The sequence below is a fragment of the Chiloscyllium plagiosum genome, chromosome 18 (assembly GCF_004010195.1).
Source record: "Chiloscyllium plagiosum isolate BGI_BamShark_2017 chromosome 18, ASM401019v2, whole genome shotgun sequence".
NCBI lineage: Eukaryota > Metazoa > Chordata > Chondrichthyes > Orectolobiformes > Hemiscylliidae > Chiloscyllium > Chiloscyllium plagiosum.
Genome location: NC_057727.1, coordinates 13,996,716 through 14,023,069, shown reverse-complemented (window position 1 = coordinate 14,023,069; position 26,354 = coordinate 13,996,716). Strand labels below are relative to the sequence as shown.

Sequence of the window (26,354 nt, the reverse complement as noted above, 5' to 3'; positions counted from 1 at the left end):
CCCCCACCCCACTCCGGCCTATCACCCTCACCTTGACCTCCTTCCACCTATCGCATTTCCAATGCCCCTCCCCCAAGTCCCTCCTCCCTACCTTTTATCTTAGCCTGCTGGACACACTTTCCTCATTCCTGAAGAAGGGCTCATGCCTGAAACGTCGATCCTCCTGCTCCTTGGATGCTGCCTGACCTGCTGCGCTTTTCCAGCAACACATTTTCAGCTCTTTTCTGTCTGTTAGCCAATCCTACATCCATGCAAATACATTGTTTCCATCCCATGTGCTATAATTTTGCTAATCAACCTTTATGGGTGACCTCATCAAAAATATTCCAAAAGTATACACATTCATCAACTCCCCTTTCATTTGAAACATGCTCAAAAATCTTCAACAGGTTTACCAAAAACAATTTTGCATTTGCAAACCCATGCTGACTATGCCCTCTCAGATAATTTACTACATCCTTTATAATGGATTGAAATAAGTCAAGCTGGAGATAGCAAAGGCATGGATGTTGATTTCAGAGTTCAGACAGAGGACAAAGTTGAGGAATGTTTTAGAGTTGGATGTGGTCCTGACAAGCAGATTTGTTATTGAAATTTCATCGTGGGCTCAAATATGACAAAAGGCTTGGTTAGGTCTCAATAAGATGCCATGGAGAGGGTTGAAGTTGGTGACGAGGAAGCAGTACCTGTGATAGGAACCAAAGATGTTTGGCTTTACTCTTTCAATATTTACTTGGATGAATTTTCAGCTCATCCAGTACTGGATGTCACACAAGCCATCTGATAATTTAAACAATGGAGGCATTGAGAGGTAAAATTGGTTGCTGTAAGCAAACTAATGGAAACTGTCATTTTCTTTTCAGATAATGTAGTCAAGGGACAGCATAAAGGAACTGTGTTTAGGTCTTTGAGATAATCATGTGGAAATGGAAGAGAAGCTGTTGATGGCGATTTTCCAGCTACAATTAGACAGAATTCATTTTGAAGAATCCATGAGATTAAAATGTTTGGGTTTAGTGAGGGGAATGTCCACAATCAACAAAATGAAAATAAAGGTCAAAACTTGCAGTGCAGGTGGAAAGTCACAGTCACAGCCATAGAGTCATACAGCGCAGAAACAGACCATTCAGTCCAACCAGTCCATGCTGACCATAATCCCAAACTAAACTCGTCCCACCTGCCTGTGCTTGGCCCATATCCCTCCAAACCTTTCCTATTCATTAACTAATCCATCCACCACTTTCTCTGCCAGTTGATTCTACATAAGAACTACTCTCTGTGTAAAAAACAGCGAGTTCTTCCTCTGTTTAAGATAACATTCATCAATCAAAGTCCCCTCACCATGAAGACAGATTCATTCATTGTTACAATGCTTTTTGGCAGTAAGCTGCTGTATTTGCCTATGAAGTTGACTACATGTTTAAATATCATTTTGTTGATTATGAAGAACTTTGGGTTATTCTGGGTCTGTGTGAGAGACTGATGGAAAGAATAATTAGTAAATCATACAGTGTTCTCAGCTTTCTTTAATAGAGGCATAGAGTACAAGAGCAAGGAGGTGATGTTGAAATTATATAAGTTGTTAGAGCATTATGTACATTTATGGATGTCATATTGTAGAAAATATATAAATGCATTTGAAAGAATGACATCTTAGATTCATTCAAGAATGCAGAAGAAATCTACAAGAGTGGTTTCAGGAATGAGAAACTTAAGTTATGAGTTAGAATGAAGAAGTTGGCAATTTTGGTGATAGATATAGGACAGATGTCAGAGGTAAGTTTCTTTACTCAGAGTAGTAGGGGCGTGGAATGCACTGCCTGCAACAGTAGTAGACTTGTCAACCTTAAGGGTATTTAAATGGTCATTCGATAGACATATGGACGAGAATGGAATATTTTGGTGATAGATATAGGACAGATGTCAGAGGTAAGTTTCTTTACTCAGAGTAGTAGGGGCGTGGAATGCACTGCCTGCAACAATAGTAGACTTGTCAACCTTAAGGGCATTTAAATGGTCATTCGATAGACATATGGACGAGAATGGAATAGTGTAGGTTAGAGGGGCTTCAGATTGGTTCCACAGGTTAGCGCAACATCAGGGCTGAAGGGCCTGCACTGTGCTGTAATGTTCTATGTTCTCCATGGAGACAACATTGAGAGGAGATTTGATAGAGGTTTTAAAAATCTTAAACTGGCTGATAGAACAGGTAAGGAGAAGCTGTTCCCACTTGTAAAAGAAAAAAAGTACAAAAGATGCAAGGACAATGTGAGAAAGAATCGTTTTCATATAGCAAGTAGTTAGGCTATAGACTGCGCTACCAGGAAATGTGGTAGAGGTAGGTTCACTTGAGGAATTCAGGAAGGCATTAGATGATTATTTGGAAAGAAATGGTCCGTAGGAATCAGGGGAAAAGGACGCAAATTCGCACTAGGTCATAGATCCAGTGCAGACACGATGGACTGAATGGTCTTATTCTGCGCTGTAACAATTCTGCGAACGTCATTTTGTAAATGCAAGTCTTTCTTAAGCAAATGCAGCAGAATTCATTTTTACCCAGCTCGTTCTTTCTCGACAGGAGAGACCGTCATCTTTATTGATACATAAACATAAATGTAACAGTTGTTCCCGACGTCCGATTGGCAGCTGGGGTTTCAAACGTTTTTATCTTGTTTTATATAATCCAAGAGAAAGTTACCAGTAGTTGTTTGCATTTTGAACGGGCGATGATTGCGTGTATTTTTTTCTGAATAGACATGCTGGTGCCTGTATTGTGATGGTTGTGTACTGTTTCCATGTGTGAACAAGTCAGTGAATGTGTGTGATTCCTGCTTTATCTTTGCTGAGTTTAACACAGCCGGTGAACTCGGGATTGGTTCATTCTTGGGGATTTCGTCGCCTTCCGGCTGTCAGAACCCTGTTGTTGTAGCAACAAGTCACTCGACTAGCTGCAGAACAAATACAACAGTGGCACTGAAAGGAAAAGGTAATGAATACTAAACACTGAAAGACAGGAAAAGTGAAACAAGGGCTGTGCAGCGTGCACGGAATTTCAAACGAAATGATGTATTTATTGTTGCACTCAATAGCACGCAGTGAAACAATTAACGGATGCTGATTTTTTTTCTCCTTTGGACAGCTATAATAGAAATACCAGATTTTCAGCGACACTGACCAGCTCGTTTGCAGCAAAAACGTTACTGTCAATCATGTTGCCTTGGGGCGAGAGGTATGCCGGGAATTGTAGTTCCTGAGCCCAGGTGTCAAACTGGTGGGCGTGGCGGTAAGGAACTACAGTTCCCAGCCGCACGGCAAGCCCACGCCTTGTCCCAGTGCCATCCGGGTGCCTGTGTGTTGCGAGCTGGACTGGGGTGTGGTGGAGTAGCAGAGTGCTACAGGCACCGAGCTCTTCCCCGCAGACACAGGGGCTCAGTGCCTTTTTAAAAAAATCCATCATCAGCCATTCAGACCAGAACCTAAATCCCCTCCATAGTTCTTTTTCTTTGCATTTAAGCCAACCCAGCCAAAAGAAAAGAGGGACGTCTTTTTTTCATATATAATCTACATAAAGTTTCTTTTGGAGACGTCGTCTGGACATTTCGCTGGAGGACTTGGAAGCTGAAATTTGCAAGAAGAGGGAGGACTTCTTTGTCAAAGATCCACACACAACAAAAAGAGAATTGAATCGACTTGAAACTGACAATGGGTTGTACCATCAGCGCTGAGGACAAGGCGGCTGCCGAGCGATCGAAAATGATTGATAAGAATCTCCGCGAGGACGGAGAGAAAGCGGCTCGAGAAGTGAAGTTGCTACTTTTGGGTAAGTCGAATCTCACAGCTGATATGTTTCTGCCTATTTGACTTGATGGGTAGTTCTGTGGCTGGGTTAGATTGTCGCTACATTTCAACTAGAGAGAAGGGAGTGCGAGTGAAGGATCAGTGTGTGATCACAATGTAACTTTTCCACAGTCAAAATGACAAAACTGACCACGATTTATTGTGTGTTTCATCTCGTCCCTGAACAAAACACTCCGATACTGTTCGGAGGGGGTAGGAGGAAAGGCAGACAAAAATAACGGAAGTTGTATGAAGCAAGGTATTTTTCAACAGCAGGCCCTTGAATATTATGAAAGAGACCTTTTTTCTGGAAAAAAAAGACACAAACTGCCTTATTCCGTAAGGGCTTGGTTTGCGATGAAGTTGAGTACCTTATTTCTAAGAAATGCATTTGCCCATTGTTATATTTATATACACACCTTTTTTAATTGTACTCAAACGCCTCATCGTTAGTGCTGCCAAGAGTTCTTACTACTTAGGGTCGATTTAAATTTTTGATTTCGTGTTGACCTACCCCCCATGAAATCGGAGTCATTGCTTCTTGCATTTATGTTATGCGTTTATTCAGTTACAGCACTTGTTGTGTTTTTTTTTCAAGAAATCTGCCTTTGAAGTAAATCCAGGGTCGTTCTAATACTTTACAGTATTGGAAGCTGGATTTTTCGATAGAGTGAACTCTGGAGATGCAGAGATGATGTCGTCAGGGTTTAGATGAGAATCTCTGCAATTTTCCCCCCCTCCCTCCGTCCTGCGAACTTCGACGATGAGTTCGTGCCTGTTGACGTAGAGTTCAGACAAAAAGGGGAAGGAAGGGCTGTGGAGAAGAATCGAGGGAAGGCAGGGCCCCACATTTCTACACAGTCCAACAGCAGCCTCTGCCTGTACCGTTCTCCTGTGTTAAGGATCAATTGGAGAGATCGCATTATTTGGAGCAGGAGAGGAGGGGACAGACATCCACTGGGAATGATGGTTAGCGGCTGACCGTGATTAATAAGCATCTCTCCAGCTTATTCACAACTGCAGGCTGCCTGCATTGCTAGTTACTTTCGCCTGCTTAATTGTACACCCAGCAAAATTAATGCTATACGTTTCCCTAATTACACAGGGACAAAAACACATTGAAAAGTGATACCGTTGTTCAGAGAGGAGTACTTGTTGAAAGATTATATAACCACAAAGTTGCAGGCGCACGGGACAGTCAAACACTTCATTTCAGCCGCTTGCAATTACATAGCGCCTGCTATATAAACTTAGGTGGCATCAGCCATTCAGAAATGAAGGAAGAATAAACGCACAAGGAGTCTCCGGCCAAGGCAACATTTTCAAATGGAGGCTGCTCAGTGGTTTGTGGCAGCCTGGACATGATTTTGGGAGGTTACAGTCTTCCGGGGTTTAACCTAAACACGAACTCAAAGATCCCTTGGGTTTTCTAACAGGAACAGATTGAGAGGTTTTAATTAAACAGATTTTGAGTTCAAACACACCCAAAAAAACGCCTTTTGGGTGTGGAGCCAGCTTCAGAGAGTGAGGTGACATTTGCGGTGTTGTAGCGCACTGTATAATTTCCTGTTGTGAACAATTTATCTGGTCACGTTTGCATTCGCTCTTGTCACAAAACAGTAAGAAGAAGCCTGTAGTGCAAGCAATGAAGAACTAATGCTACATGAGGGATGAAGATTTGTTATTCTCATGTAAGGAAGGGCCTGTTCCTCTCTGCACTGTTCTAAAATATCTCCAGGATGGAATACAGCAGTGCAAAATGTATTTTGCCACTGCCATGAAAAATGAGACCAAATGGGATTGAAGTGCAAAGGAATCAAGGAGTACAAATCACATAAAGCAGCAAAGCCATTTAAAAAAAACACTCAGGATCTTTTTTTTGGAGAAATAGAATTCAAAGGTATTCCTATTCTGGTCTCTAGAATATAAAAATGATCTAGACATATACTGGTTAATCCTGTTGAAATTTTACAAGGGTGATCCCTGCACTGAGAGGTGTTCATTAGCAGCAAAGATGGAATAGGCTGGAACTCTACACCAGAAAATAGAAATTTGAGAGGTGACCTGTTAGAGGCCTTTAAACATTATGAAGGATTACATTAAAGGATTACATTTCAGTTGATGGTGAGTCCAAAATTAGTTACAGTAGATATAAAATGGTCACAAGAAACACCATTAAAGAATTGAGGAAAAACATCTTCACCAACGGAGTGGCTCGAATGCTGAACCCGTGGGAGAAATTAATCAAAGACTAGGGTAAGAAGATGTAAAGCAGGAGAGAGCTTGTGTGGAGCACAAACACCAACATAGACTCTGTAATCCGATGTAGGTCATGAATTTGATATGGAACTCCCATGGTGGAAAGTTCACAGGAGATGAAATAATGGTTAAAACGAACTTGATATTGTACGAATTAAAATAAAGTGAACGTAACCTTGTGATTCTGCATCTTAACTCATTACATATCTGCGGAGTGATATTAAGTAGGACACTGGTATAATAAACCTGTAGTTGGACGTAAGATCTATAAATGACATGTTTTGCAACACTGTGCTTAGCTGTTTGGGAAAAGGACATTTCTTTATAGATATGCAAAATTTATTATGAAACATTAAGTTAATTTTTGGGTACAAATAGATTTGTAAATATTTTATTATGCATTATTAAATCTGTGCATCTTTCATTTGATTTTATGCGCAATTAAGTTGGTAATGCCAGTGAGTGAGGCACACATTTCCTTCACAATTCTTTACAGCATATTCTGTTGATAACAGGTTAATTTGGTAAATGGGTAAACTTAATTAGCTGAAGAAATGGAAAGGATGGGTTTAGAGGTGCTGTGTATTCCTCTGTGGTTTGTTTCCAGTGCAGCTGGAGACTGCACTCGTGCTAATTAGTCTCGTGTGGTTTGGATTTAGGATGTTTACAATTTGAATGTTGTCAAAGGAATTTAAAGCAAAATTGTTTCAGTAATTAAAATAATATACACAATATGAAACATGTTTCACGGAAATAATTACAACGTAATGAATGCTTGCAAAACAATACTTGAATCTACCAAGAGATCATGGTCCTTAACTGCATCCGTTTTAAAAAGGTAACGAGTGAACATTTTATTGTTATGTTGTGGGGAATGGAAAAAATCTCATTGTCTCATAATTACCTTTAGTGTGACTTGCTTTCATGAATCAGTTGTGGTTTGAGGCGGTAAGGAAATAATATAACAATGAAAAATAAACTATATAATGTTGCTCGGTTCTTAAGTTCCTTTGGAAAATATGGGACCAGAATGAAGAAAAATTAGAAAGCTTGTTTAAAGATAATGTGTTGATATGTAGAGACCCAGATGGTATAATTGATTACAATTCATCCTCACGTTTTGATCATTGCTGCATCTGTTTGATTATTGTGTCTCCTTACCCATCCTGATTTTTTTACTTTGGAACATTGAAAAGTATGAACAAGGAACAAGAGGCAGCTACTTAGTCCATTGAATGGCAGAGCAGAATCAATAAGGTTATGGCTGATCTGATTTTACCCTCCACTCTACATTCCTCCATGCCTCCCGATCACCTTTGAGAAGGAGAATATTTAGATTAAACATATTCAACTAAATTTTATTGTCCATGAAATAGTAACTTCCCATTAGTGGTCACTCACCTGACAATTCTTGTATTGGAAGTGTATATACTTTTTTAAAACAAAAGTAACTTGTCAGGCAAAATCTGTGGCCTCTTTGAGAGATGTAGAATGATTCATGGATTTAGAGCCAGAAGAAGCAAATGTACAGGGGGAAAGAAACATATGATGCTACCCTGTGGTCTTGCTGTGGGGGGAGAGGAAGACACCGAACAAACTGCCATTATCTAATGAATCCTCAGTTACGGCTTCTGCTTCACTGGTTGTGATGTGATCTTGATGCTGCTGTTGTGAAATCTATGATCAAAAGAGGAAAACTTACTGTTTCAGAGAAAAATTTGGAAGGTGAGAATTATTTAAAAAGAAACTGATGAATGAATCCCTTTAGTAACCATTTGGAAGGGGAAAACAATCTGTTTCATTACAAAACAGATTGCATGCACAGTTGAGGTTCTTAAGATTCTGTTATGAACAGCAGTCAAGTTATGCTTGTATATTCAGAAACATCACATTCATATTGAGCTGTGAAATAGTCTGATATAAACCAAGCACTTTGAGAAGATAAATACTGAACTGTGAAGCTATAAAATCAAAATGCCTGAGCAAGCATCAGTGAAAACTCCTTTTGTTAAATAAAGCATAGACCACAAAAGTAAGTATAAATTACTGAGATAATATCTTCACCTTTTCCTTCAGCTAATGTTCGAACATTTTTTGGTTTGAACAATGGGCAATGACACTGGAATTCAATGTGAAAGAATTGAATTAACAGATGCAGTTGAAATGATCAGATTGCTGAAGTGTGCATGAATTAGTGACTGGATCTGTGCAGAAACTCATTTCCCTTACACCACCAATGTCAGTTTGCTTGGGTTGATTTGTTTTCTGGTCTCATCAACGTTTTCTCGTTGAATGAGTAGTCAAACTCAAAAGTGAAATTATTTAGCATGGTTTATAAGTTTTTTTTTAAATTTATCTTGGTGATCCAGGTGGTGGTACTCATTACAGTTGTAAGTGTTCTGTTGTACAATGGGCATAAATGGATTGAAAATGTTTTATCACTTCAGTGACAAGTTTGTAGCTTAATATTGGCTTAAGGATAGCTGGTGTGAACATGTTGATGTGCTGAAGCAGGGGAAAAATTCTAATGACCAGTTGTTCTATAAACTATTATGATATGTGAAACTTGTAATGCTAGACCCAATTGTCTTCTATTGACTTACCTACTGAGTTAAGGTTAGAGTGGTGCTAGAAAAGCATAGCAGGTCAGACAACATCCAAGGAACAGGAAAATCAACGTTTCATGCAAAAGCCCTTCATCAGGAACCTGCTGAGTTGTCGGTTAACAATCAATTAATTATTAAAGGAGCTGTTCTGGCTCGAGTTAACAGACCACTATTCTCCTGATTTGTACATTGAAACTAAATCAAGCTTCTGCTTTAGTGGGGGAAAAATAGTTTTTACATAGCGCTTTTAACAGCCATTGGATATCTGTGATCCGTGTGACCAGTGAAATAGTTTTGAGATGCATTCAAGTGACCAAGTTCTCCCAAACAGTAATGCACTGACTAATGGATTCTTGTTTTGATGGTTGAGAGATAAATATTGGTTGTACGTTAGAGAGTATCTAGTCCTCCTTCGATTGGGATTTGTTTTGCACTTTAGAGGGTAGACAGGACTTCAGTGTAATGTTTCATCTGGAAAACGGCACCTCCAACAGTGTAACACTCTCTCTCAGTAATCTATCAGCCTTGTTATTTTTCCAAGCATAAGTCCTGTTGAACTAACAGCCTTCTGATTCAGGAGCAAGAATGCTACCAGTTGAGTCACAGTTGACAAGGCAATGAGGCAATTTAATTAGAAAATTAGGTTTGACTTTACTTTTTAGTATCTGACCAGCAGAGCTGGAATATCTCTGATCTGTTGTTGATTTAAACTATTGGCATCTCACTTGAGGGGTGAGGATGCTGATCTTTACTGATTTTTAAATCAGGAAGAAAATTAACAGATCCCTGCTTCTGATGGCTGGCCTCTAAGCCAGAAGTGTTTCATGTGTATAATTGTTTGGTGTGGATGAATTTTGGGCTGTTCTGTTGTGATCCCCTTGGAGAAAGAGCTCATTAGCAATTGTTGGCTGGTTTCAAGCTGTAGCATTGGTCCTGTGTTTCAAAGAGCCTTTCACAGATTGTGAATGGCACTATAAAATTGTAAGTATGATTATTGAAGTAAATAATTAACATAAATGAACATATGGCAGTTCTGTAAAAGGGATTGACAGCCAATGTCATTGACAAAAACAATTCTGGCTTGCTTTTTCCCTCCTCCAACAGAATTATCTGTAGGCAATAGTAAATTACAAATGAATACATAACTAGTTGAAATGGAATTTGGATCTCCAGGAACAAGACCACACTGTTTTCTATAGTATAGATTTCCTGGATCAAGAATATAATTGTTTTCCTTTGTAGTTAATATATGAACTGTAATCTGTGCAATTAGAAATTTAAGAGAATTGCAGTTGCTAATTTCTCTTATAAAAATGTAATGCTGAACGTTACTTGCTGAGTAATTCAATGGACAGGGCTGTAATGCAGAGGTATCTAAATTAACGGCTTAGAAATGTTTGCAAAATTCTGCTTGAATGCTGGTGTAATAGTTCTTGGCAAACTACAGAATGATTTTTTAGGATGTATCTGACTAAGCGATTCAAATATTCTTGAGGTGCCAGTGATGAGTTGTGCGGCAAAACATTACATTTGTTTTTTTTAAATTCTGAACACGTTACGTATAGGAATTTTATTTTAAGGCATGCAGGAATTGTTCTGCATAGTCTTTAGCACACATTTCTATCAGTAACAAACAAAATCAAGTAGTGTATGTTGTATTCTTGACCTCTGCTTCAGACTAATAGCACAGTCAGGAAATGACAAATGTTCTTTTCCCCCATCTTGATACAGATGTTCATACTTCTGTTTTACTGAATAAAAACTGTTACTTTGTTTAAAAAAAATCAATTGCAGCAACTTTGCTGTATTGTGATGAGCCAAAGTTGGCAGGTCAAAACTAGAAATTGCTGGAGAAACAACATTTGAGGAGGGAAAGCAGAATTCATGTTTCAGGACCAATGGCCCATCTTCAGAATCAGAAGTTTGAGAATTCTTTTGACCAAATATTTGTCAAAGCAATCCTTCTGTTATTTCAGATTGATTTTTAAGTCAACATCCTATCCCAAAAAAATCATGATCACATTCTCAAAAATATCTCTGCCCCTCTTCCTGGCTTTCAGTTGTTCATGTTTATCCTGTGCCGTCTTCTCTGATGCTGTAGTTCTGTTTCACTCTGGTAAGCTCCCTTTTGCCATTTGTTCTTTGAAAAACAAGGAACTTCCATCCTACTAACTTTCTGGTTTTTAGCGCTTCACCAAAAGCTCAAATGCATTGTACTGACAGTGGGATGGAGTTGGTGAGGGAAGTGAAAGTGAGCAAACTTGACAATCTTAGGAAATTAGCTTGATGTGCACTGTAGAGATTGCTTGGCTGACAGTAATAGTTCTCTTAAGGCCTTAGGTCTAGGAGCAGAGCTGATTGGGCTGGTGAGCCATTCACCCTATTGAGTGAATGATCTGAGGGTTCTGTGTTTTCCCATAACCCTTGATTCCCATGTTGATGAAAAATCTGTATAGTCTCAGCCTTGAATATACTCAATGACCTACCCTCTACAGCCTGCTGTGGTAAATAATTTCACAGATTCACTACTCTGAGAGAAGAAATTCCTCCTCATCTCTGTTTTATATAGACAATCCCCATAATCTGAAATTATGCCTTTGGGTCATAGCTTTGCCTTATGGGAGAGTCTACCTTTCTGCATCTATCCTGCTAACCCTTGGAAGAATCTTGTGTGTTTTAGTAAGGTCACCTGTCATTTTTCTAAAGTCAAATGAGTACAAGCCCAACCTACTCAACCTCTTTGTAAGAAAATCCCTCTGTGCCCAACAGGAAATCTAGTGTACTTGCTCTGGACTGCCTCCAGTGCCAATATATCCTTAGAAAAGGAGGGCAAAGCTATTCGCTGTATTCTGGGTGTGATCTAACTGGGCCTTGTACAGTTTTAGCAAGAGTTTTCTTTTTTTTTAAACTCCATTCCTTTTGAAATAATAGCCAATATTCCATTTGCCTTCCCAATTCCCTGCTGAATGTGGATGCTTTTTACGATTTGTGCATGATGACTCCCAAACTCCTTTGTGATGCAGTTTTCTGCAGTCTTTCCCCATTTAAATAATACTCAGCTCCCATGACTCTTTCTCACGTTATATTCCATCTGCCAAGGTTTGTCCACTTGCTTCGTCTGTCCATATCTCTCTGCAGGCTCTGTCATCCTCACCACTCACCTTCCCACCGATGTTTCTCCTTTGCAAGCTGTTTATAGAACAGTCAATTCCCTGATCCAAATTGTGAGTATATTATAAGTAATTGTGATCCCAGCACTGATCTCTGTGGCAACTCTGTCTTCTATTAGTCAGCTAATCCTTAAGCTGTGCTAATATTCTCCCCTAATACCATCTACTATCTTATTATTGTAGCATGTGGTACCTTTCTCAATTGCATTCTGGGTATCTTAATATTGGTTACTCTCCATCTCCCCTGTTTGTTACCTTTCAAAGAAATTTAATAGATTTATCAGGCATGATATTCCCTTCACGAAGCCATGCTGATTCTGTTTGATTTTATGATGTTTAATTTTGAGTCTGCGGTTTCTTTGATTGTTACAGCGCTCTATTGAATCTCCCAAAACTGAGAAGAAAATCTATTGAGCTATCTGTTCAGTGAATTGTTTTTTTTTGATCATACAATAATTTTCAATTTGTCCCTTCATACATATCCTGTACTGCGAAAGGTCCTGATTACCCATTACTGCTGACCTTGCGTATATTGGCAATTTATTCTCCCCAAGTGCGTTTAATATTTAGTTCTCTCTATGGCTGTGCCTTATCTCTGCAATCTCCTTCTGAGTAATGTTCCCTCTAAATAGACATTGCTGTATTAACAGAATGTTTTGTGTATATCCTCAATCTTTTGCTCTACTATTTGGTGGTTGAGCACTCACATAGCTTTATCCTACTCTTGCAGAATTTCCTCTCAGAATCCTTTCTTTCCTGAATAAAAGCCTCTTTGAATGTTTTTTTCTTAACATCTGCCCCTCAATAAGAGGGCTGTGCTTTTGAGTTCTTTGTGACCCATGATGATTTAAATGGTACAAGTTTGGATGATTTTTTTTAGGATTTCCCTACACAGCTGACTGTTCATTCTTGCTGTGCTGTTTAAGGGAGAGACTGTGGAAAGTACCTACGTCAGGAATGGAAGGGAATTTGATTCAAGTGATTGATAACCATGTAAACGCAGTCACTCTGCTCTATCACGTGTTCCATTTATATTTCGAGTTTGCTGTTGACAGCATCTTTTGAAGTCAATAAGCTACGAATATAAACGCTGCTGTCATGAATGGGATATCTGAGGGAGGTGGCTATTGCAATCATTAACACAAATGTCATTTGACTGTTTTTTAAAAAAAAAAATCCATGGTAGCTAGTGAATTTAGCAACTCCGTATAAAGCAGAAAAATGAATTTGCTATTGCATATCACAGAGTATTTGGCTGTGAATGCACTGACACCTGTAAATCCTTATGTGGGCTTTCTGATTGTATTGTCTGTCGAACTCCCTTGAAATGTAATATGGGATGGTCAGTGGTGGATGTGCCAATCATGTCTTGGGTTGACACCACTCTGGTCTGTCATCAGGTTCCAAGTTCAAGTTCCACTGCAGGACATGGGTTTAAAGAAAATGAACTGACTCTCTGTGCAGTTTTGAGAGTGTATTGTGCTATCGCAGATGCTGACAAGATATTAAACCAAGACCCAATCTGCAAGGTTGCAGAGATGTGAAAGATCATGTGCTATTTCAGACAAGAGCAGAAGCGTTATCCCTGGTGTCTTGGCCAATATTTATCCCTCTGTCAATATCTTAAAAACAGATAATCTGTTGGTTATCATATTGTGCAGAACAAACTCCAACAGACAGCATATTGGTTGCTGAGTTTCCAGCAGCATAAGTGATTGCACTTAATTTTTTTTTGATGACTACAAAACACTTTCTGTTCATTCCTGATGAAGGGCTCTGGCCTGAAATGTCGAATTTCCTGCTGCTCGGATGCTGCCTGACCTGCTGTGCTTTTCCAACACACTCTCAACTCTGATCTCCAGCATCTGCAGACCTCTGTCTCCTAACACTAAAACAGTCGCTGTTTACTAAAAGTGCCGTTTTAAATGCAGATCTTTGTTTTTATTTTAAAGTGGATCATCCAAATTGGTTTTCATAGCTGGAATATATTTTGAACTGCCTTTTTCGATGGCGATGGGATACACTTTTGCCAGTTGTTGGGTAGAATGTGTGCTCATGTAGGGTGGGGAACGAGCATTTGCCATGTTGCAGCAGAGCCACGTTTTTGCAAGAATTCTGCATCACATTTCTTCATGCAGTCCTGTGCTCAGTCCAGGAACTTTGGGGAGAGTTTATGATCTTCTGTTGTTTCCTACATACACACTGCGTATACTTTGACCTGTCAATTAATATCTTGTCAGACCCAACTAAAATCTTTAATTGTTTAGGAGGGCAGTGGATAGAGACTCGGAAAGAACCCTGAGCAGCCATTTGTGCATCCAAGTCAAATGCATGTGGTTTATGTAGGTATTTGTATGTTAAACAGAAGCTTGTTTACAACAACAGTTTATGCTTGTACTTTTAATGTAGGAAAGCATTCCATTGTGTTTCACAGGATCATTAGAAAGCAAGTATGACATTGAGCCACATTATGCGTTTGCAGGTCAGATGACCAAAAGATTGGATGACATATGTGCCTTAGGAAGAGAAATGAGGTGGAGCGGTGCATGGAGGGAATCCTAGAGCTTGGGACATGGGCAACTGAATGAATGGCCGCCAGATTAAGGCAGGCTACTTTGCTTCACGCTCCTGAAGATGATGTCAATGCGAGCAGCTCCTGAAGGCCTTCAAAGAAAAGGAAGGGGAGCCTCTGTTCTCCATCTTGTCGGCGGTCCCTTTGTGTGTGCTTCCTGCACAGAGGAGTCGGGTTGTAATGATCCATGTGTACAACCCCTGTGTTCCAGCAACCGATGTCCTAACGTTCCTGAGAAGATACGTGCAGGTTGAGGGAAAAAGCACCGACACGGTTGACCCTTTCGGGATCTGGACCAGCAAACGACAGGTCAAGGTAACCCTGAGGGGTGATGCCAGTGGGAACATCCTCCAGCTTTGCTATCGGAGGGAGCAGAGGGTACCTGACATACCCAGGGCAGCCGAAAGTTTGCCGAACCTGCGGGAGGTCAGGCCACATGGCGGCGGATTGTAAGGTCACGATCTTCGGAACTATAAGCAGGAGGGTCACCTGACCTAAGAATGCAAGGAGGCCAAGAACTGCAATCTGTGTGGAGAGGTGGGCCACGTGTACAAGGCCTGCCCAAGACGAGGGACCACCACCTACGTGCAGATGGCCGGGGGTGGACCGCAAAAGAACAGCAAGGCACCACAAACCAGCAAGGGAACGGTGTCGGGGGGCACTCAAAAGGAAGGGCAGGCCGGAGCGGAGCTGACGGCAGCTGCCGATCGAAGCTCCGACAGGACAGACAGCAGAGGAAGAGGGAACGAAGGAGGCAGATCAATGGATTCCTATACAAAACAGGAGGAAGAAAACCCGCCAGGCCGCCAAAACCTCCCAGAAAAGGGGGAAACGGCAGCTGCACGGGGAAGACACGGACAGCTCTTCGGAGGGTGGGGACGGGAGCAAGGAGGGTCGTCACCAACAAAAGAGACAGAGATCTGTGGGGAGAAAGGAGGGCAGCACCTGCCAAACAAGAAAGGATGAACCTCCTGAGGCAATGGGAAAAGACCGCCCCCCCCCCTCCACCAGGTGAAAGCCAGGAGACCCCCACCGCCCCACAGCTCCAGTTACTGGGAGCAGCGACCCACTGACAGCCCTGCTGTTAGATATAGAACAGGACTGTGCAAACCCTGGTCCCGGCCCGATGACACCGGTGTGGGAAAATGGGCCCAGTGAGGAGCTGGACAGCTACCTTAGCCCCGTGAGGGTCTAGCAGTTCGTGTTCACCACTGGGATGCAGACAGCTACCGCGGAGGGGCAGGACCAGCGGCAAATGAACACTGGTAACCTCATAACCTGTTAAAAATGGGGATAAGAATTGCAAGAATTAATGTTTCAACACTGGTCTTCCTCGCCAACGTCAAAGCCGATGTCCTGTTTCGGCAGGAGTGTGGAATGCCACACCTCAGCAGTTACAGGAGATGGTTGAGCTTGTGGGCCCATGGCCATCAGTTTGGTCGGGGGGGGCAACGATAACTACTCCTCAGGCCTGGGTATCCTTTTGCGAGGGGGCAACTTCACTATCTCCATATGTTAAAGAGATGGTGGGCGGGCGCCTCCTCGTCGCTGATGCTACGTACAGATATGCTCCCTTGAGACTAATCAACGTGTACGCCCCAGCGGGTAAGAGTGAACGGTTGGCCGTCCTGCAATAGCTTCCACTGCTGCTGGCTACATCCAGGCCGGTCATTCTGGCCGGAGACTTCAACTGTATTATTGCAGATGGACGATCCGGCGGGGGGGGACAGTAAACTGGACGCCACGTCCAGAGCCCTGGTGGAAACGGTCAAAGATGCCAAGCTGCACGACGTCTTCAGCACCCCTGCAGCAGACTGAGTGCAGCGTAGATCCACCTGGTCACGGGCAGACGGGTCTATCCACTCAAGGATAGATTACCTGTTTGTGTCCCGAACGCTCTTGGTCAGATCCACCGACGTCAAGCCGGTGTTCTTTTCTGATCACTGCCTCCTGCTGGCTGACTGTCACCCTACAGGATGAGCAGCGGGTGCTGGTAAGGGAACGTGGAAACTGAACACTAAGCTGCTGACCCTGGGAAACATTGAGGAGCTCAAGAGGGGCTACGCAGGTTGGAGAACCATGAAGCCCCTCTTTGAGTTCACAATGGACTGGTGGGAAACAGTAAAAGAGAACATCAAGAGGTTCTTCATCCTCAAAGGTGTTCAGGAGACGAGAGAGAGGCGGGGAAAACTGTCCCAGCTCTAGGAAAGTATGCAGAACCTGCTCCTGCTGCAGGCGTTGGGCTCGATGTCACGGAGGACCTCCAGGAGGTGAAGGGCCAGCAAGCTTCGCTCTTTGCCTCTGAGGCCTTTGAGATAATCTTCCAGTCCAGGGTCCGCTCCGTGGAGCAGGACGAGACGTGCTCACATTTCTTCTTCCAGAAGGTACACAAACAGAGCTCAATGCTCAGCAGCCTGAAAGAAGATGGCTCAGTAATGTCATCTCTGACTGACATAAGGATCAGCAAATCCTTCTATGCCAATCTGTATGACTCGAAGCCAACTGACAGCGCGGCCTCCCAGTCATTCCTGTCCTCTATCATGGAGGTCTTAGGCGATGGAACACGAGAGAGGCTGGACCAGCCGCTTTCTCTGGATGAGCTGACCAAGGCCCTCGAGTCCTTTGAAAAGAATAAAACTCCCGGAAGCGACGGCTTACCGGTCGAGTTCTGTTCTGCTCTTTGGGATTTGATTGGCCAGGACCTGCTGGAGGTGTATGTCAGTATGCTTCGGGCAGGTACCATGAGTGAATCCATGAGGAAAGGCATCATCACCCTCATCTACAAGCAGAAGGGGGAGAGGGAGGAAATTAGAAATTGGAGACCAATCTCACTGTTAAATATAGACTACAAAATCTTGTCAAAGGTCATCGCCAACTGGGCCAGGTCTGCTCTGGGACCGGTGAATCACCCTGACCAAACCTGTGCCATACCGGGCAGGAAGATCGCTGAGTGTCTCTCACTCCTCAGGGATACGATTGCTTACGTGCAGGACAGCAGGGTGGATACCTGCCTCATCAGCCTAGCACCAGGAGTAAGCCTTTGACAGGATATTGCATACATATGTGAGGGATGTTCTCTCCAAAATGGGCTTTGGGGAGGGAATCTGCAATTGGATCCGACTGCTCTACACCAACATTGTCAGTGCCCTCTCAATCAATGGGTGGGAATCAGATAGCTTCCCTGTAAGATCTGGAGTCAGGCAGGGCTACCCTCTCTCTCCTGCCTTGTTTGTGTGCTGCATAGAACCATTTGCCAAATCCATCAGGAAGGATGCGAGCCTGAGAGGGGTGACTATTCCTGGCAGTGGGGGCCTGCAGATTAAGGCCTCCCTGTACATGGATGACGTTGCCGTTTTCTGCTCGGATCCGCTGTCTGTGCACAGACTCATGTGCATCTGTGACCAGTTCGAGCTGGCTTGGGGGGCCAAGGTAAACCAAGGCAAGAGCGAGGCCATGCTGTTCGGGAACTGGGCCGACCAACTCTGTAACCCCTTCACCGTCAGGACTGACCACCTGAAGGTGCTAGGTATTTGGTTCTGGGAGGGGCTGGGGCGTGCGCCAAGACCTGGGAGGAGCAGATTAGGAAAATGAGGCAGAAACTAGGCAGATGGGAGTAACGGTCACTCTCCATCGCCGGAAAAAACCTGGTCATCAGATGTGAGGCACTGTCAGTGTTAAATGTGGCACAGGTCTGGCCTATTCCCAGAACCTGTGCTGCCGCAGTCACCTGGGCCATCTTTCACTTCATGTGGAGATCAAAGATGGACCGAGTCTGAAGGGATACAATGTACAAAGACCTGGGCAGTGGGGGAAGAAACATGCCCAATGCCACCCTCACCCTGATGGCCATCTTTGAGTGTGGCTGTATCAAGCTGTGCGTGGATCCCCGTTACGCAAACATCACGTGTCACTATGTACTGAGGTTCTACCTGTCCCCGGTGTTGCAAAGGATAGGCCTGGCCTCGCTGCCGCGGAACGCTCCAAGTAGTCGGACCGTTCCGTACCACCTGTCCTTCGTGGAGAAATTTATGAAGAAAAACATCTTTGACCACAAGTCCATCAGGAAGTGGTCAGCACGTTGTGTCCTTGAGACCCTTCGGGAAAAGGAGAGGGCGGATCCTATCGAGCAGTTCCCTGAGCAGACTGTCAGTCATTTGGCGGAATGCCTCATTACCAGAACTTTTCAACAAGCACCCAGACATGGCTTGGCTGGTGGTGAGAAGGGCTCTGCCTGTGAGATCCTTTATGCATGACCGGACTCTCGCCTCACTGCACGCTGCCCTCGAAGTGGCTGCGGAGGGGATGAGACTGTCACACACCTCCTTCTGGAATGTGCCTATGCAGAGGGAGTCTGGAGAGGAATGCAGTGGTGTTTGTCGAGGTTCGTCCCGAGCAGCGCCATGACGCGGGACTCCGTGCTCTACAGCCTGTTCCCCGGGACGGACACCGAAACGAACATCAACTGTGCCTGGAGGATCATCACCTCGGTGAAGGATGCTCTTTGGGCGATCCGAAACCTATTGATCTTCCAGCTGGAGGAGTTGACCCCGACTGAGTGTTGCAGACGAGCACATTCCAAGGTCCAGGATTACGTGTTGAGTGACGCGCTGAAGCTTTGGGCAGCTGCCGCCAAGATGCGGTGGGGAAAGACCACTGTGTAGCATCTGCCTGCCTAAGAAGAACAGGGGTCCCACCCAGTCATTTGGGCTCTGCTCATGCCTCAGTAGAAGAGCTGGATAGTAAATGTATAGACTTGTATATAGGAAAAATAAATTTCGATGTCTGTACATAAAGCAATGTAATGTGCGCGCAAGAATGGCATTGTATAGAGATCCAAATAATTTTATGAATAAAGTATATTTTTGAAATTTAAAAAAAAACAATGAATGGCCACCAGATTAGAGCAATTACAGTTAGGATGTTTGAGGCGATTTGAATGTGGAGATGTCAGACGTTTGCAGAGAAGGTTAGCGATAGAGGGGACAAGTGATTGAACATTTTGAAATACTTGTGCAATCTTCAAAGCATCTACATGCTTCATTCATATTACAATAATAGAAAAGGTAACCATATCAAAATGTAGCCTTCAATTGAAAATTGGACTTTTTCCCCCAGAGTTGAGAATTCTAACATCAGTTTGAGGGGGAGTATAAGTAATAGGTGACTAGGACACGGTACACATTAGAATAAAGGCAGCAGTATTGTTGGATGACCTCAAATTTGTGGAGATCACAGTGTGCGCGATACAAGCCAGGTGTGCATTGGAATAGCCAATTAGAATTGTTACCTAGAGATAACAAAGGTACAAATGAGATTTCAGCAACAGACAAGCTGAGGCATGGGCAATTATTAACAGTGGAAATAGGAGACAAGGCATGAATATAGTCGAAAGCTCATCTTGGGGTCATGCATGACTCCAAAGCTGCAAATAGTTTGGTTTAGTCTCTGATATTGGGAAAGGAATGGAGTTAGTCACTAGGAATCAGAATCTGGATTTGAAATCCGAATCAGTGACTCCAGTTTTCAGCATTTAATTGGAGGAAACGTTTGTTCATCTCATACTGTGTATTGGATGAACAGTCTGATAATTCGAGAAGCTGATGCTATTATATTTTGATACTGTAATTGGCTTATTAATGCATGTACCCATAGTGCGAGCTAATCCTTGGCCTTGCTTCAAAAGCCAATCTGCCGTTCTGGCATTTTGTTGATGCTTTTATACCAGGTGACAGTTAACAAACATTGCCAGGTATCCACCTCAGGAAGTGCTGACAGCCATTGTCACTTAAGGCAATGATAATAGCTACTATCAACACTCCTTGTACTTTTCAACATTCACTGGAAGTATGCTTTACTTTCTGTATTAGGGTTGGCATATGAATGTGTGATGTGGTTTTATCAGATTCCTTGCATTTGGCAGCATTGATTTAAGTCATACTGTATACGAGAAGTTACCTCTTCAGCTCGGATTCCGGGAATTGCATCATAACAAGGGCACAAATCTGTGTTTTTAAGATTTGCTCTTTGATTTAGATTTTAGAAGTTAGCTTTGCTTCTGTGGAAAAGTGTTCGTGGTTTAGAAAAATGGCTATGCTGTCACTAAATAAACTGGATTCTGGGAGACCCCTGCCCATGAATGTGCTCTCAACTTTAACTGCATGGAATCCAGTTCACTCCAAACCCAAATACAGAAATATTTTGTTCAAGGGTCTACATCGTGCTACTGTGAAAAGTTGGGAGCTATTACCAAGGATCCAGGGCTAAATAAATGGCCTGTAGCAGTGCTGTTGAGTGAAAGCACAAAGGACACCACCTCAGCTGGTCTATAAATTCTGTTCAGACCAGGGTGGAAACTGGGGTTCTCCTGATTCATAATCTTCGATTTAGGATCTAGAGATGTGAGAAATTACAAAATGGCTTTAAAGATAAATATTTAGTTGCCTTCAAAGATTGAGGTGAACCTACTTGAATTGATACTATCTCTGGTAATGATCAAGCTTTAATTTTTGCTAAATTCAAAACTGAAACAGGCAACGGCATTATGGTTTGAAATTTGACATTTAATTTGCTGTAATTGATTTGTAAAACTTGAACTTCAGTATATCCATCAGGCAATGTGATCCAAAATACAAAAAAGTTGCATTTACATAGCAACTTTCCTGTAGAAGAAACATGGAGAAAGTGAAGACTGCAGATTCTGGAGATCAGAGTCAAGAGTGTGGCCCTGTAAAAACACAGCCAATCAGGCAGCATCTGAGGAGCAGGAGAATCAACGTTTTGGGAATAAGCACTACATCCCAGGGTGTTTCAAACGGGCATTATCAAATAATGTTTGGCATCAGTCAGCTTAAGATGTAACAACAAATGTTCACCAGCTTGGCTGAAAGGATTGGATTTTAAGGAGCAAGAGGTAGAGGCAGAATGTGGAGATATTGTCGGGGTTTTGCCACTGGCATGAACACTGGTGGAGCAATGGGAATTGGGAACTACAAGATGCCAGAGTTGGAAGATTGGAGTGGATTTGGGCAGAGGGGGTTGTAGGAAGTAGGTGGACAGGTGAGGACAAAGAGGGATTTGAAAATCTAAACTTTTTTTTTAAAGACCAAGTGCATAAACTTAGTTCATGAACTCCCACTGAAAGTCTGAATACTCTGGCCAAAAACTGGAAATAGGCAATCCTCGTCAGAGCTCACGTGGGCATGTTGACTATCTTTCTTAACAGCAGAAAAATTAGCATGTGAAATGGTATATAGTTTTACTTTAGGGAATAGGAATGAGTCATTTAACCTCTCAACACCTTTGCACCATTTTTTTTTACATTATAATGATCTGTAGCACTAACCCATTTAACCATTCCTCTACCAATCAAATTCTTTTAGCATCTTACATTTTTCCCCCAGAGTTGTAATTTAAAATGCTAAGGACAGTTTTCAGTTGAAGGCCAAGTTTTGATATTGTTACCTTTTTTCTATTACTGTAATATGAATGAAGCATCTGGATATTTTGAGGATTCTGCAAGAATTTCAAAAATAGTTTCACTAGCCATAGTCATAAAGTCAGAGATACGGCACAAAAACAAAGCCTTTGGTTCAACTCGTTCATGCTGATCAGAAATCCTAAATAAATCTAATCCCCATTTGACAGCCCTTGGCCCATATCCCTCAACCCTTCCTATTCATATACCCATCCAGATGCCTTTTTAAATGCTGTAATTGTACTAGCACCCACCGTCCCCTCTCGCAGCTCATTCCTGACATGCCCCTTTTTAAAATCTTCACTTTTTATTTAAACCTATGCCCTCTAGTTCTGGATTCCCCTCCCCACCCCAGTCTGTTTATCCTATCCATGCCACTCATGATTTTATAAATCTCCATAAGGTCACCCCTCAGCCTCCAACGCTCCAGGGAAAAAAAGCCCCAGCCTGTTCAATCTCTCCCAATAGCTCAAATCCTCCATCCCTGGCAACATCGTTGTAAATCTTTTCTGAACTCTTTCATGGTTTACAACATCATTCCTATAGCAGGGAGACCATAATTGCATGCAGTATTCCAATAGTGACCTAACCAATGCCCTGCAACATGACATCCCAACTCGAGATGTCATTGAGATGTACAGCATGGAAGAAGACCCTTCCTTCGGTCCAACCAGTCCATGCGACCAGATATCTCAACCCAATCTAGTCCCACCTGGCCCATATCCCTCTAAACCCTTCCTATTCATATACCCATCCAGATGCCTCTTAAATGTACCAGCCTCCATCACTTCCTCTGGCAGCTCATTCCATACATGTACCACCCTCTGCATGAAAAAGTTGCCCCTTAGGTGTCTTTTATATCTTTTCCCCTCACCTCAAACCTATGCCCTCTAGTTCTGGACTCCTTGACCCCAGGGAAAAGACTTGGCCTATTTATCCTATCCATGCCCTTCATGATTTTATAAACCTCTATAAGGTCACCCCTCAGCCTCTGACGCTCCAGGGAAAACAGCCCCAGCCTATTCAGCCTCTCCCTATAGCTCCAATCCTCCAACCCTGGCAAAATCCTTGTAAATCTTTTCTGAAGACTTTCAAGTTTCACAACATCTTTCCGATAGGAAGGGGACCAGAACTGCACGCAATATTCCAACCAAAATCTCCTTACAAATTTGTTTTCAATTTCTTGCTGACTATTGGGGGAATCTATCGTGCATTCCCAGTAGGGTGATCATCACTTTCTTCTTTCTCCGTTCCACCCAAATAGCCTCCCTGGATGTATTCCCAGGAATGTCCTCCCTAAGTATAGCCGTAATGTTATCGCTAATCAAAAAAGACTCCTCTTGCCTGCCCCCCAAAACTAACATTTTCAATTCTTCCTATGGTATCTATACTCTGGAACATCCATTAATATATGACTATTATTTTAAATATCTGACAACTTAATTCAAGGTTTGAATAAAGCTGAAATTATTTTCAAATACCATGTGTAGATGCATTATACCTGAACAATTTGATTCTCTTTCATAGTTGTTACTATTAACTTTCTTTGGACTAACTGTCATTCAGATGTCAATGAGATAGATAAAAGCACCTGCCAGCAAAATTGCTGCCAGCCACACCTGGGTCAGGACAATTCCCTATCGTTTTCAACATTGTGCTTTTCCTAAAAAAGGAACTGTTGAATGCATTAATGGCTTGCAACCTGCAGTGATTAGAAATATTGCATTTTGCAGAGGCTGAATCTCCTGTGAGACAGGCCGTCATTATTTGGCCTTCCTGTGTAGAACTGACTCACTTCCTTTTTTTTCTCTGAAGTAGGACGAGTTGCCAGAAATCAAATGCTCATTCTTCATGTTACATTTTCGTCCGTTTACATTAAGAAACTGTGTGATTAGTTCAGTTGAGCGAAAACCTGGACCTTTATTTTTCAGTAGGCGCCTGCTGGCTACCAGTTTTTGACAAGAAACAGAGGCAGTTCTTTCTTTCTAACAGAATCTACTGTTAGCAGATTTTTGGAAGTGGTTGTCTGTTTGACTTCCAACCGGATTGTATTTTCCACTGGGCGTTGTGGTGTAGGACTGTTTTAAAAAAAAAAAAGGGGAAGTATGCCAACAACCCATAGCTTTCAGCCAGTTTCTTAAATTTTAAGTGTGCTGACGTTGTTCTGGACTCCCCGTTGTTTAATCTTTCTCCATCTTCAAAGATTTGGCTCAGGGATAGGTACTACTTTTTGGTTTAACCTATTCTTCTGAAATTATTGTGTTGGGACTGGAGAAATTGTGGATGGATTAGATTTAGACCTAATTTAAGTAGGAGTCCACCCACACGAAAATATAATGAGTGTGGAAATGTGATTGAATGGTAGGTGAGCCATGTTATTTTTTCAGTAAGTGCACTTCTTAGTGAGGGGGTGTCAGGATGAAGCTCTCCTGATATGGTGTTTAGATCAGGTTAGGTCCTCCTTGCCTCAAGCATCCATTTCAGCACCAAATATTAAGTGTTTTTATACCAATCATCTGTATGTAGCCTTCTGTATGAAATGGCCATTTTTTTGTGCCTGAATGCAGGCCACCAGACAAATTCAGTAGCAGTGCCCACTCCTTTCCAAATCACATTGATCTTCGTAATATCAAACAGGTTTTGACAAAGCTTTCAAATGAAAATATTATACAAACCAGAAAGCCTTGAATGTGCCAGCTTGCACTTATGCCACATTATGCTTATGACAATAGAGATTTCCTTTTTGAAAAGGACAGTAATCTGACATTTTCATTTTGTTGAGCTGGATCTTATCATCCCAATCTTCTTTACCCCTCCCCCATTTCAATAACACAGCCATGCTTGGTCTGTTTCCATATTCTGCTCTTCATAAAGATTGGTCAACCTTTTTTTTAAATTTTCACTTGATTGGTCTTCAAAAGCTTCTTATAGAGGGAGATATTTCCATGATCCTTCGGGTGACATTGCACAAAATACTCTCACTAATGTTCTCATTTTTCACTCCCTGTTCTGTTATTTCTCATGGTGAGTAGGACAGCATATCTCGAAAGGTATACTGCGATGCAGTGACGTGAGCTGAAAGTATAAACATCTCTGACTCCTCCTTGCTTTGGATCAGTTGAAATATGACACTTAAGTTAATAGCTTAATGTTCGCCAAGATAGTTGTGACTGTGAAATGTCATGTTTGTACATAAAAATTGGTTATAATTGGATAACATGAACATTGCCCTGTTGGAGATAAACACGTGCCATTAGTAACATTGGTGACCATCAGTGCAAAACCTCTGACAACATACATAGAAAGCTAACTGAAGACAAATCAGCAGAAAATTTCAATGACTGTTTTGGCAAAAGAAGAGTTCACCCTCAACAGCATCAGTTTCTCTGAGAATAGATGGCTGTACACCTCTGTGGGGAAGTCAGTAACCAACAAGAAAGTGGAACAAATTTATTTTTGATTAGAAAACAAGCTCTTGAAAGACAAAATAAATTTGTAAATTTGTCTTGTGTATAAAAAAGGTCTGCAGTGCACTTTTGAGCTATAACATAAAGCAGTACAGATATTTAAAAAATACCGTTCTTTACGGTCAGTACAGAAGTAACTGTTTAATCAATACAGCAGCTTCAAAGTCTGTGTTCTCAAGGAGCAGTTTTTTTTCATATACACTGACGTGAAGTCAGGGATACAGCTTAGGTTAAGAGTTTTTGTTAAACGTGGAGTTGAGGATCACAGAAACCCAATCATGGATTGGGAAGAATCCAGTGACACCCTTACTGAATTTTCCAAAAATATAGACATCTCTACTTTATGGATTCTGAAAATAAAGCTCTGATCATCTTGCCTGCTATTAGCAAGAAGTGACTTTGTGCATGGAAAGTAAGGCTGTGTTAACTTTGTAATCAGATCTAGAAAAGATCGAGAAGATTCTTGAAGACTAGCTCAAAGTAAGAATTAACTTCAGGATTAACAGACTCCAACTCGTGTCATCAGACAACAGCCCCAAGGTTCTATCAATCTGTTTGCCAGATGATGCTGCAGTAAAAGTCATGAGTATTTTTCTGAAGTGGATCTGTCGCCTCTACTCCAATGAAGTCATTTTGTAGGATCTGCTGGGTGAGAGAGCCATACCATAGATGCATTATTTGAACATAGATGCAAGTTTGAAGCCATAATAGAACATAGAACATAGAAGAATACAGCGCAGTACAGGCCCTTTGGCCCTCGATGTTGTGCCGATCCAAGCCCACCTAACCTATACTAACCCACTATCCTCCATATACCTATCCAATGCCCGCTTAAATGCCCATAAAGAGGGAGAGTACACCACTGCTACTGGCAGGGCATTCCATGAACTAACGACTCGCTGAGTGAAGAACCTACCCCAACTTCAGTCCTATATCTACCCCCCACTTAATTTAAAGCTATGCCCCCTT

At 42.2% G+C, this 26,354-nt stretch overlaps 1 protein-coding gene across 1 annotated transcript in view; it reads left to right on the top strand.

Annotated features, from left to right (window-relative positions):
• Positions 1–3,169: 3,169 nt before the first annotated feature.
• The window catches only part of LOC122558862 (guanine nucleotide-binding protein G(i) subunit alpha-2), a 245,413-nt gene continuing 222,228 nt past the window's right edge, over positions 3,170–26,354 (top strand). Inside the window, exon 1 of the mRNA XM_043707721.1 lies at positions 3,170–3,820. Within this exon, the coding sequence (XP_043563656.1) occupies positions 3,703–3,820 (118 nt within the window). The 5' untranslated portion in view covers positions 3,170–3,702. The remainder of the gene's footprint in view (positions 3,821–26,354) is intronic.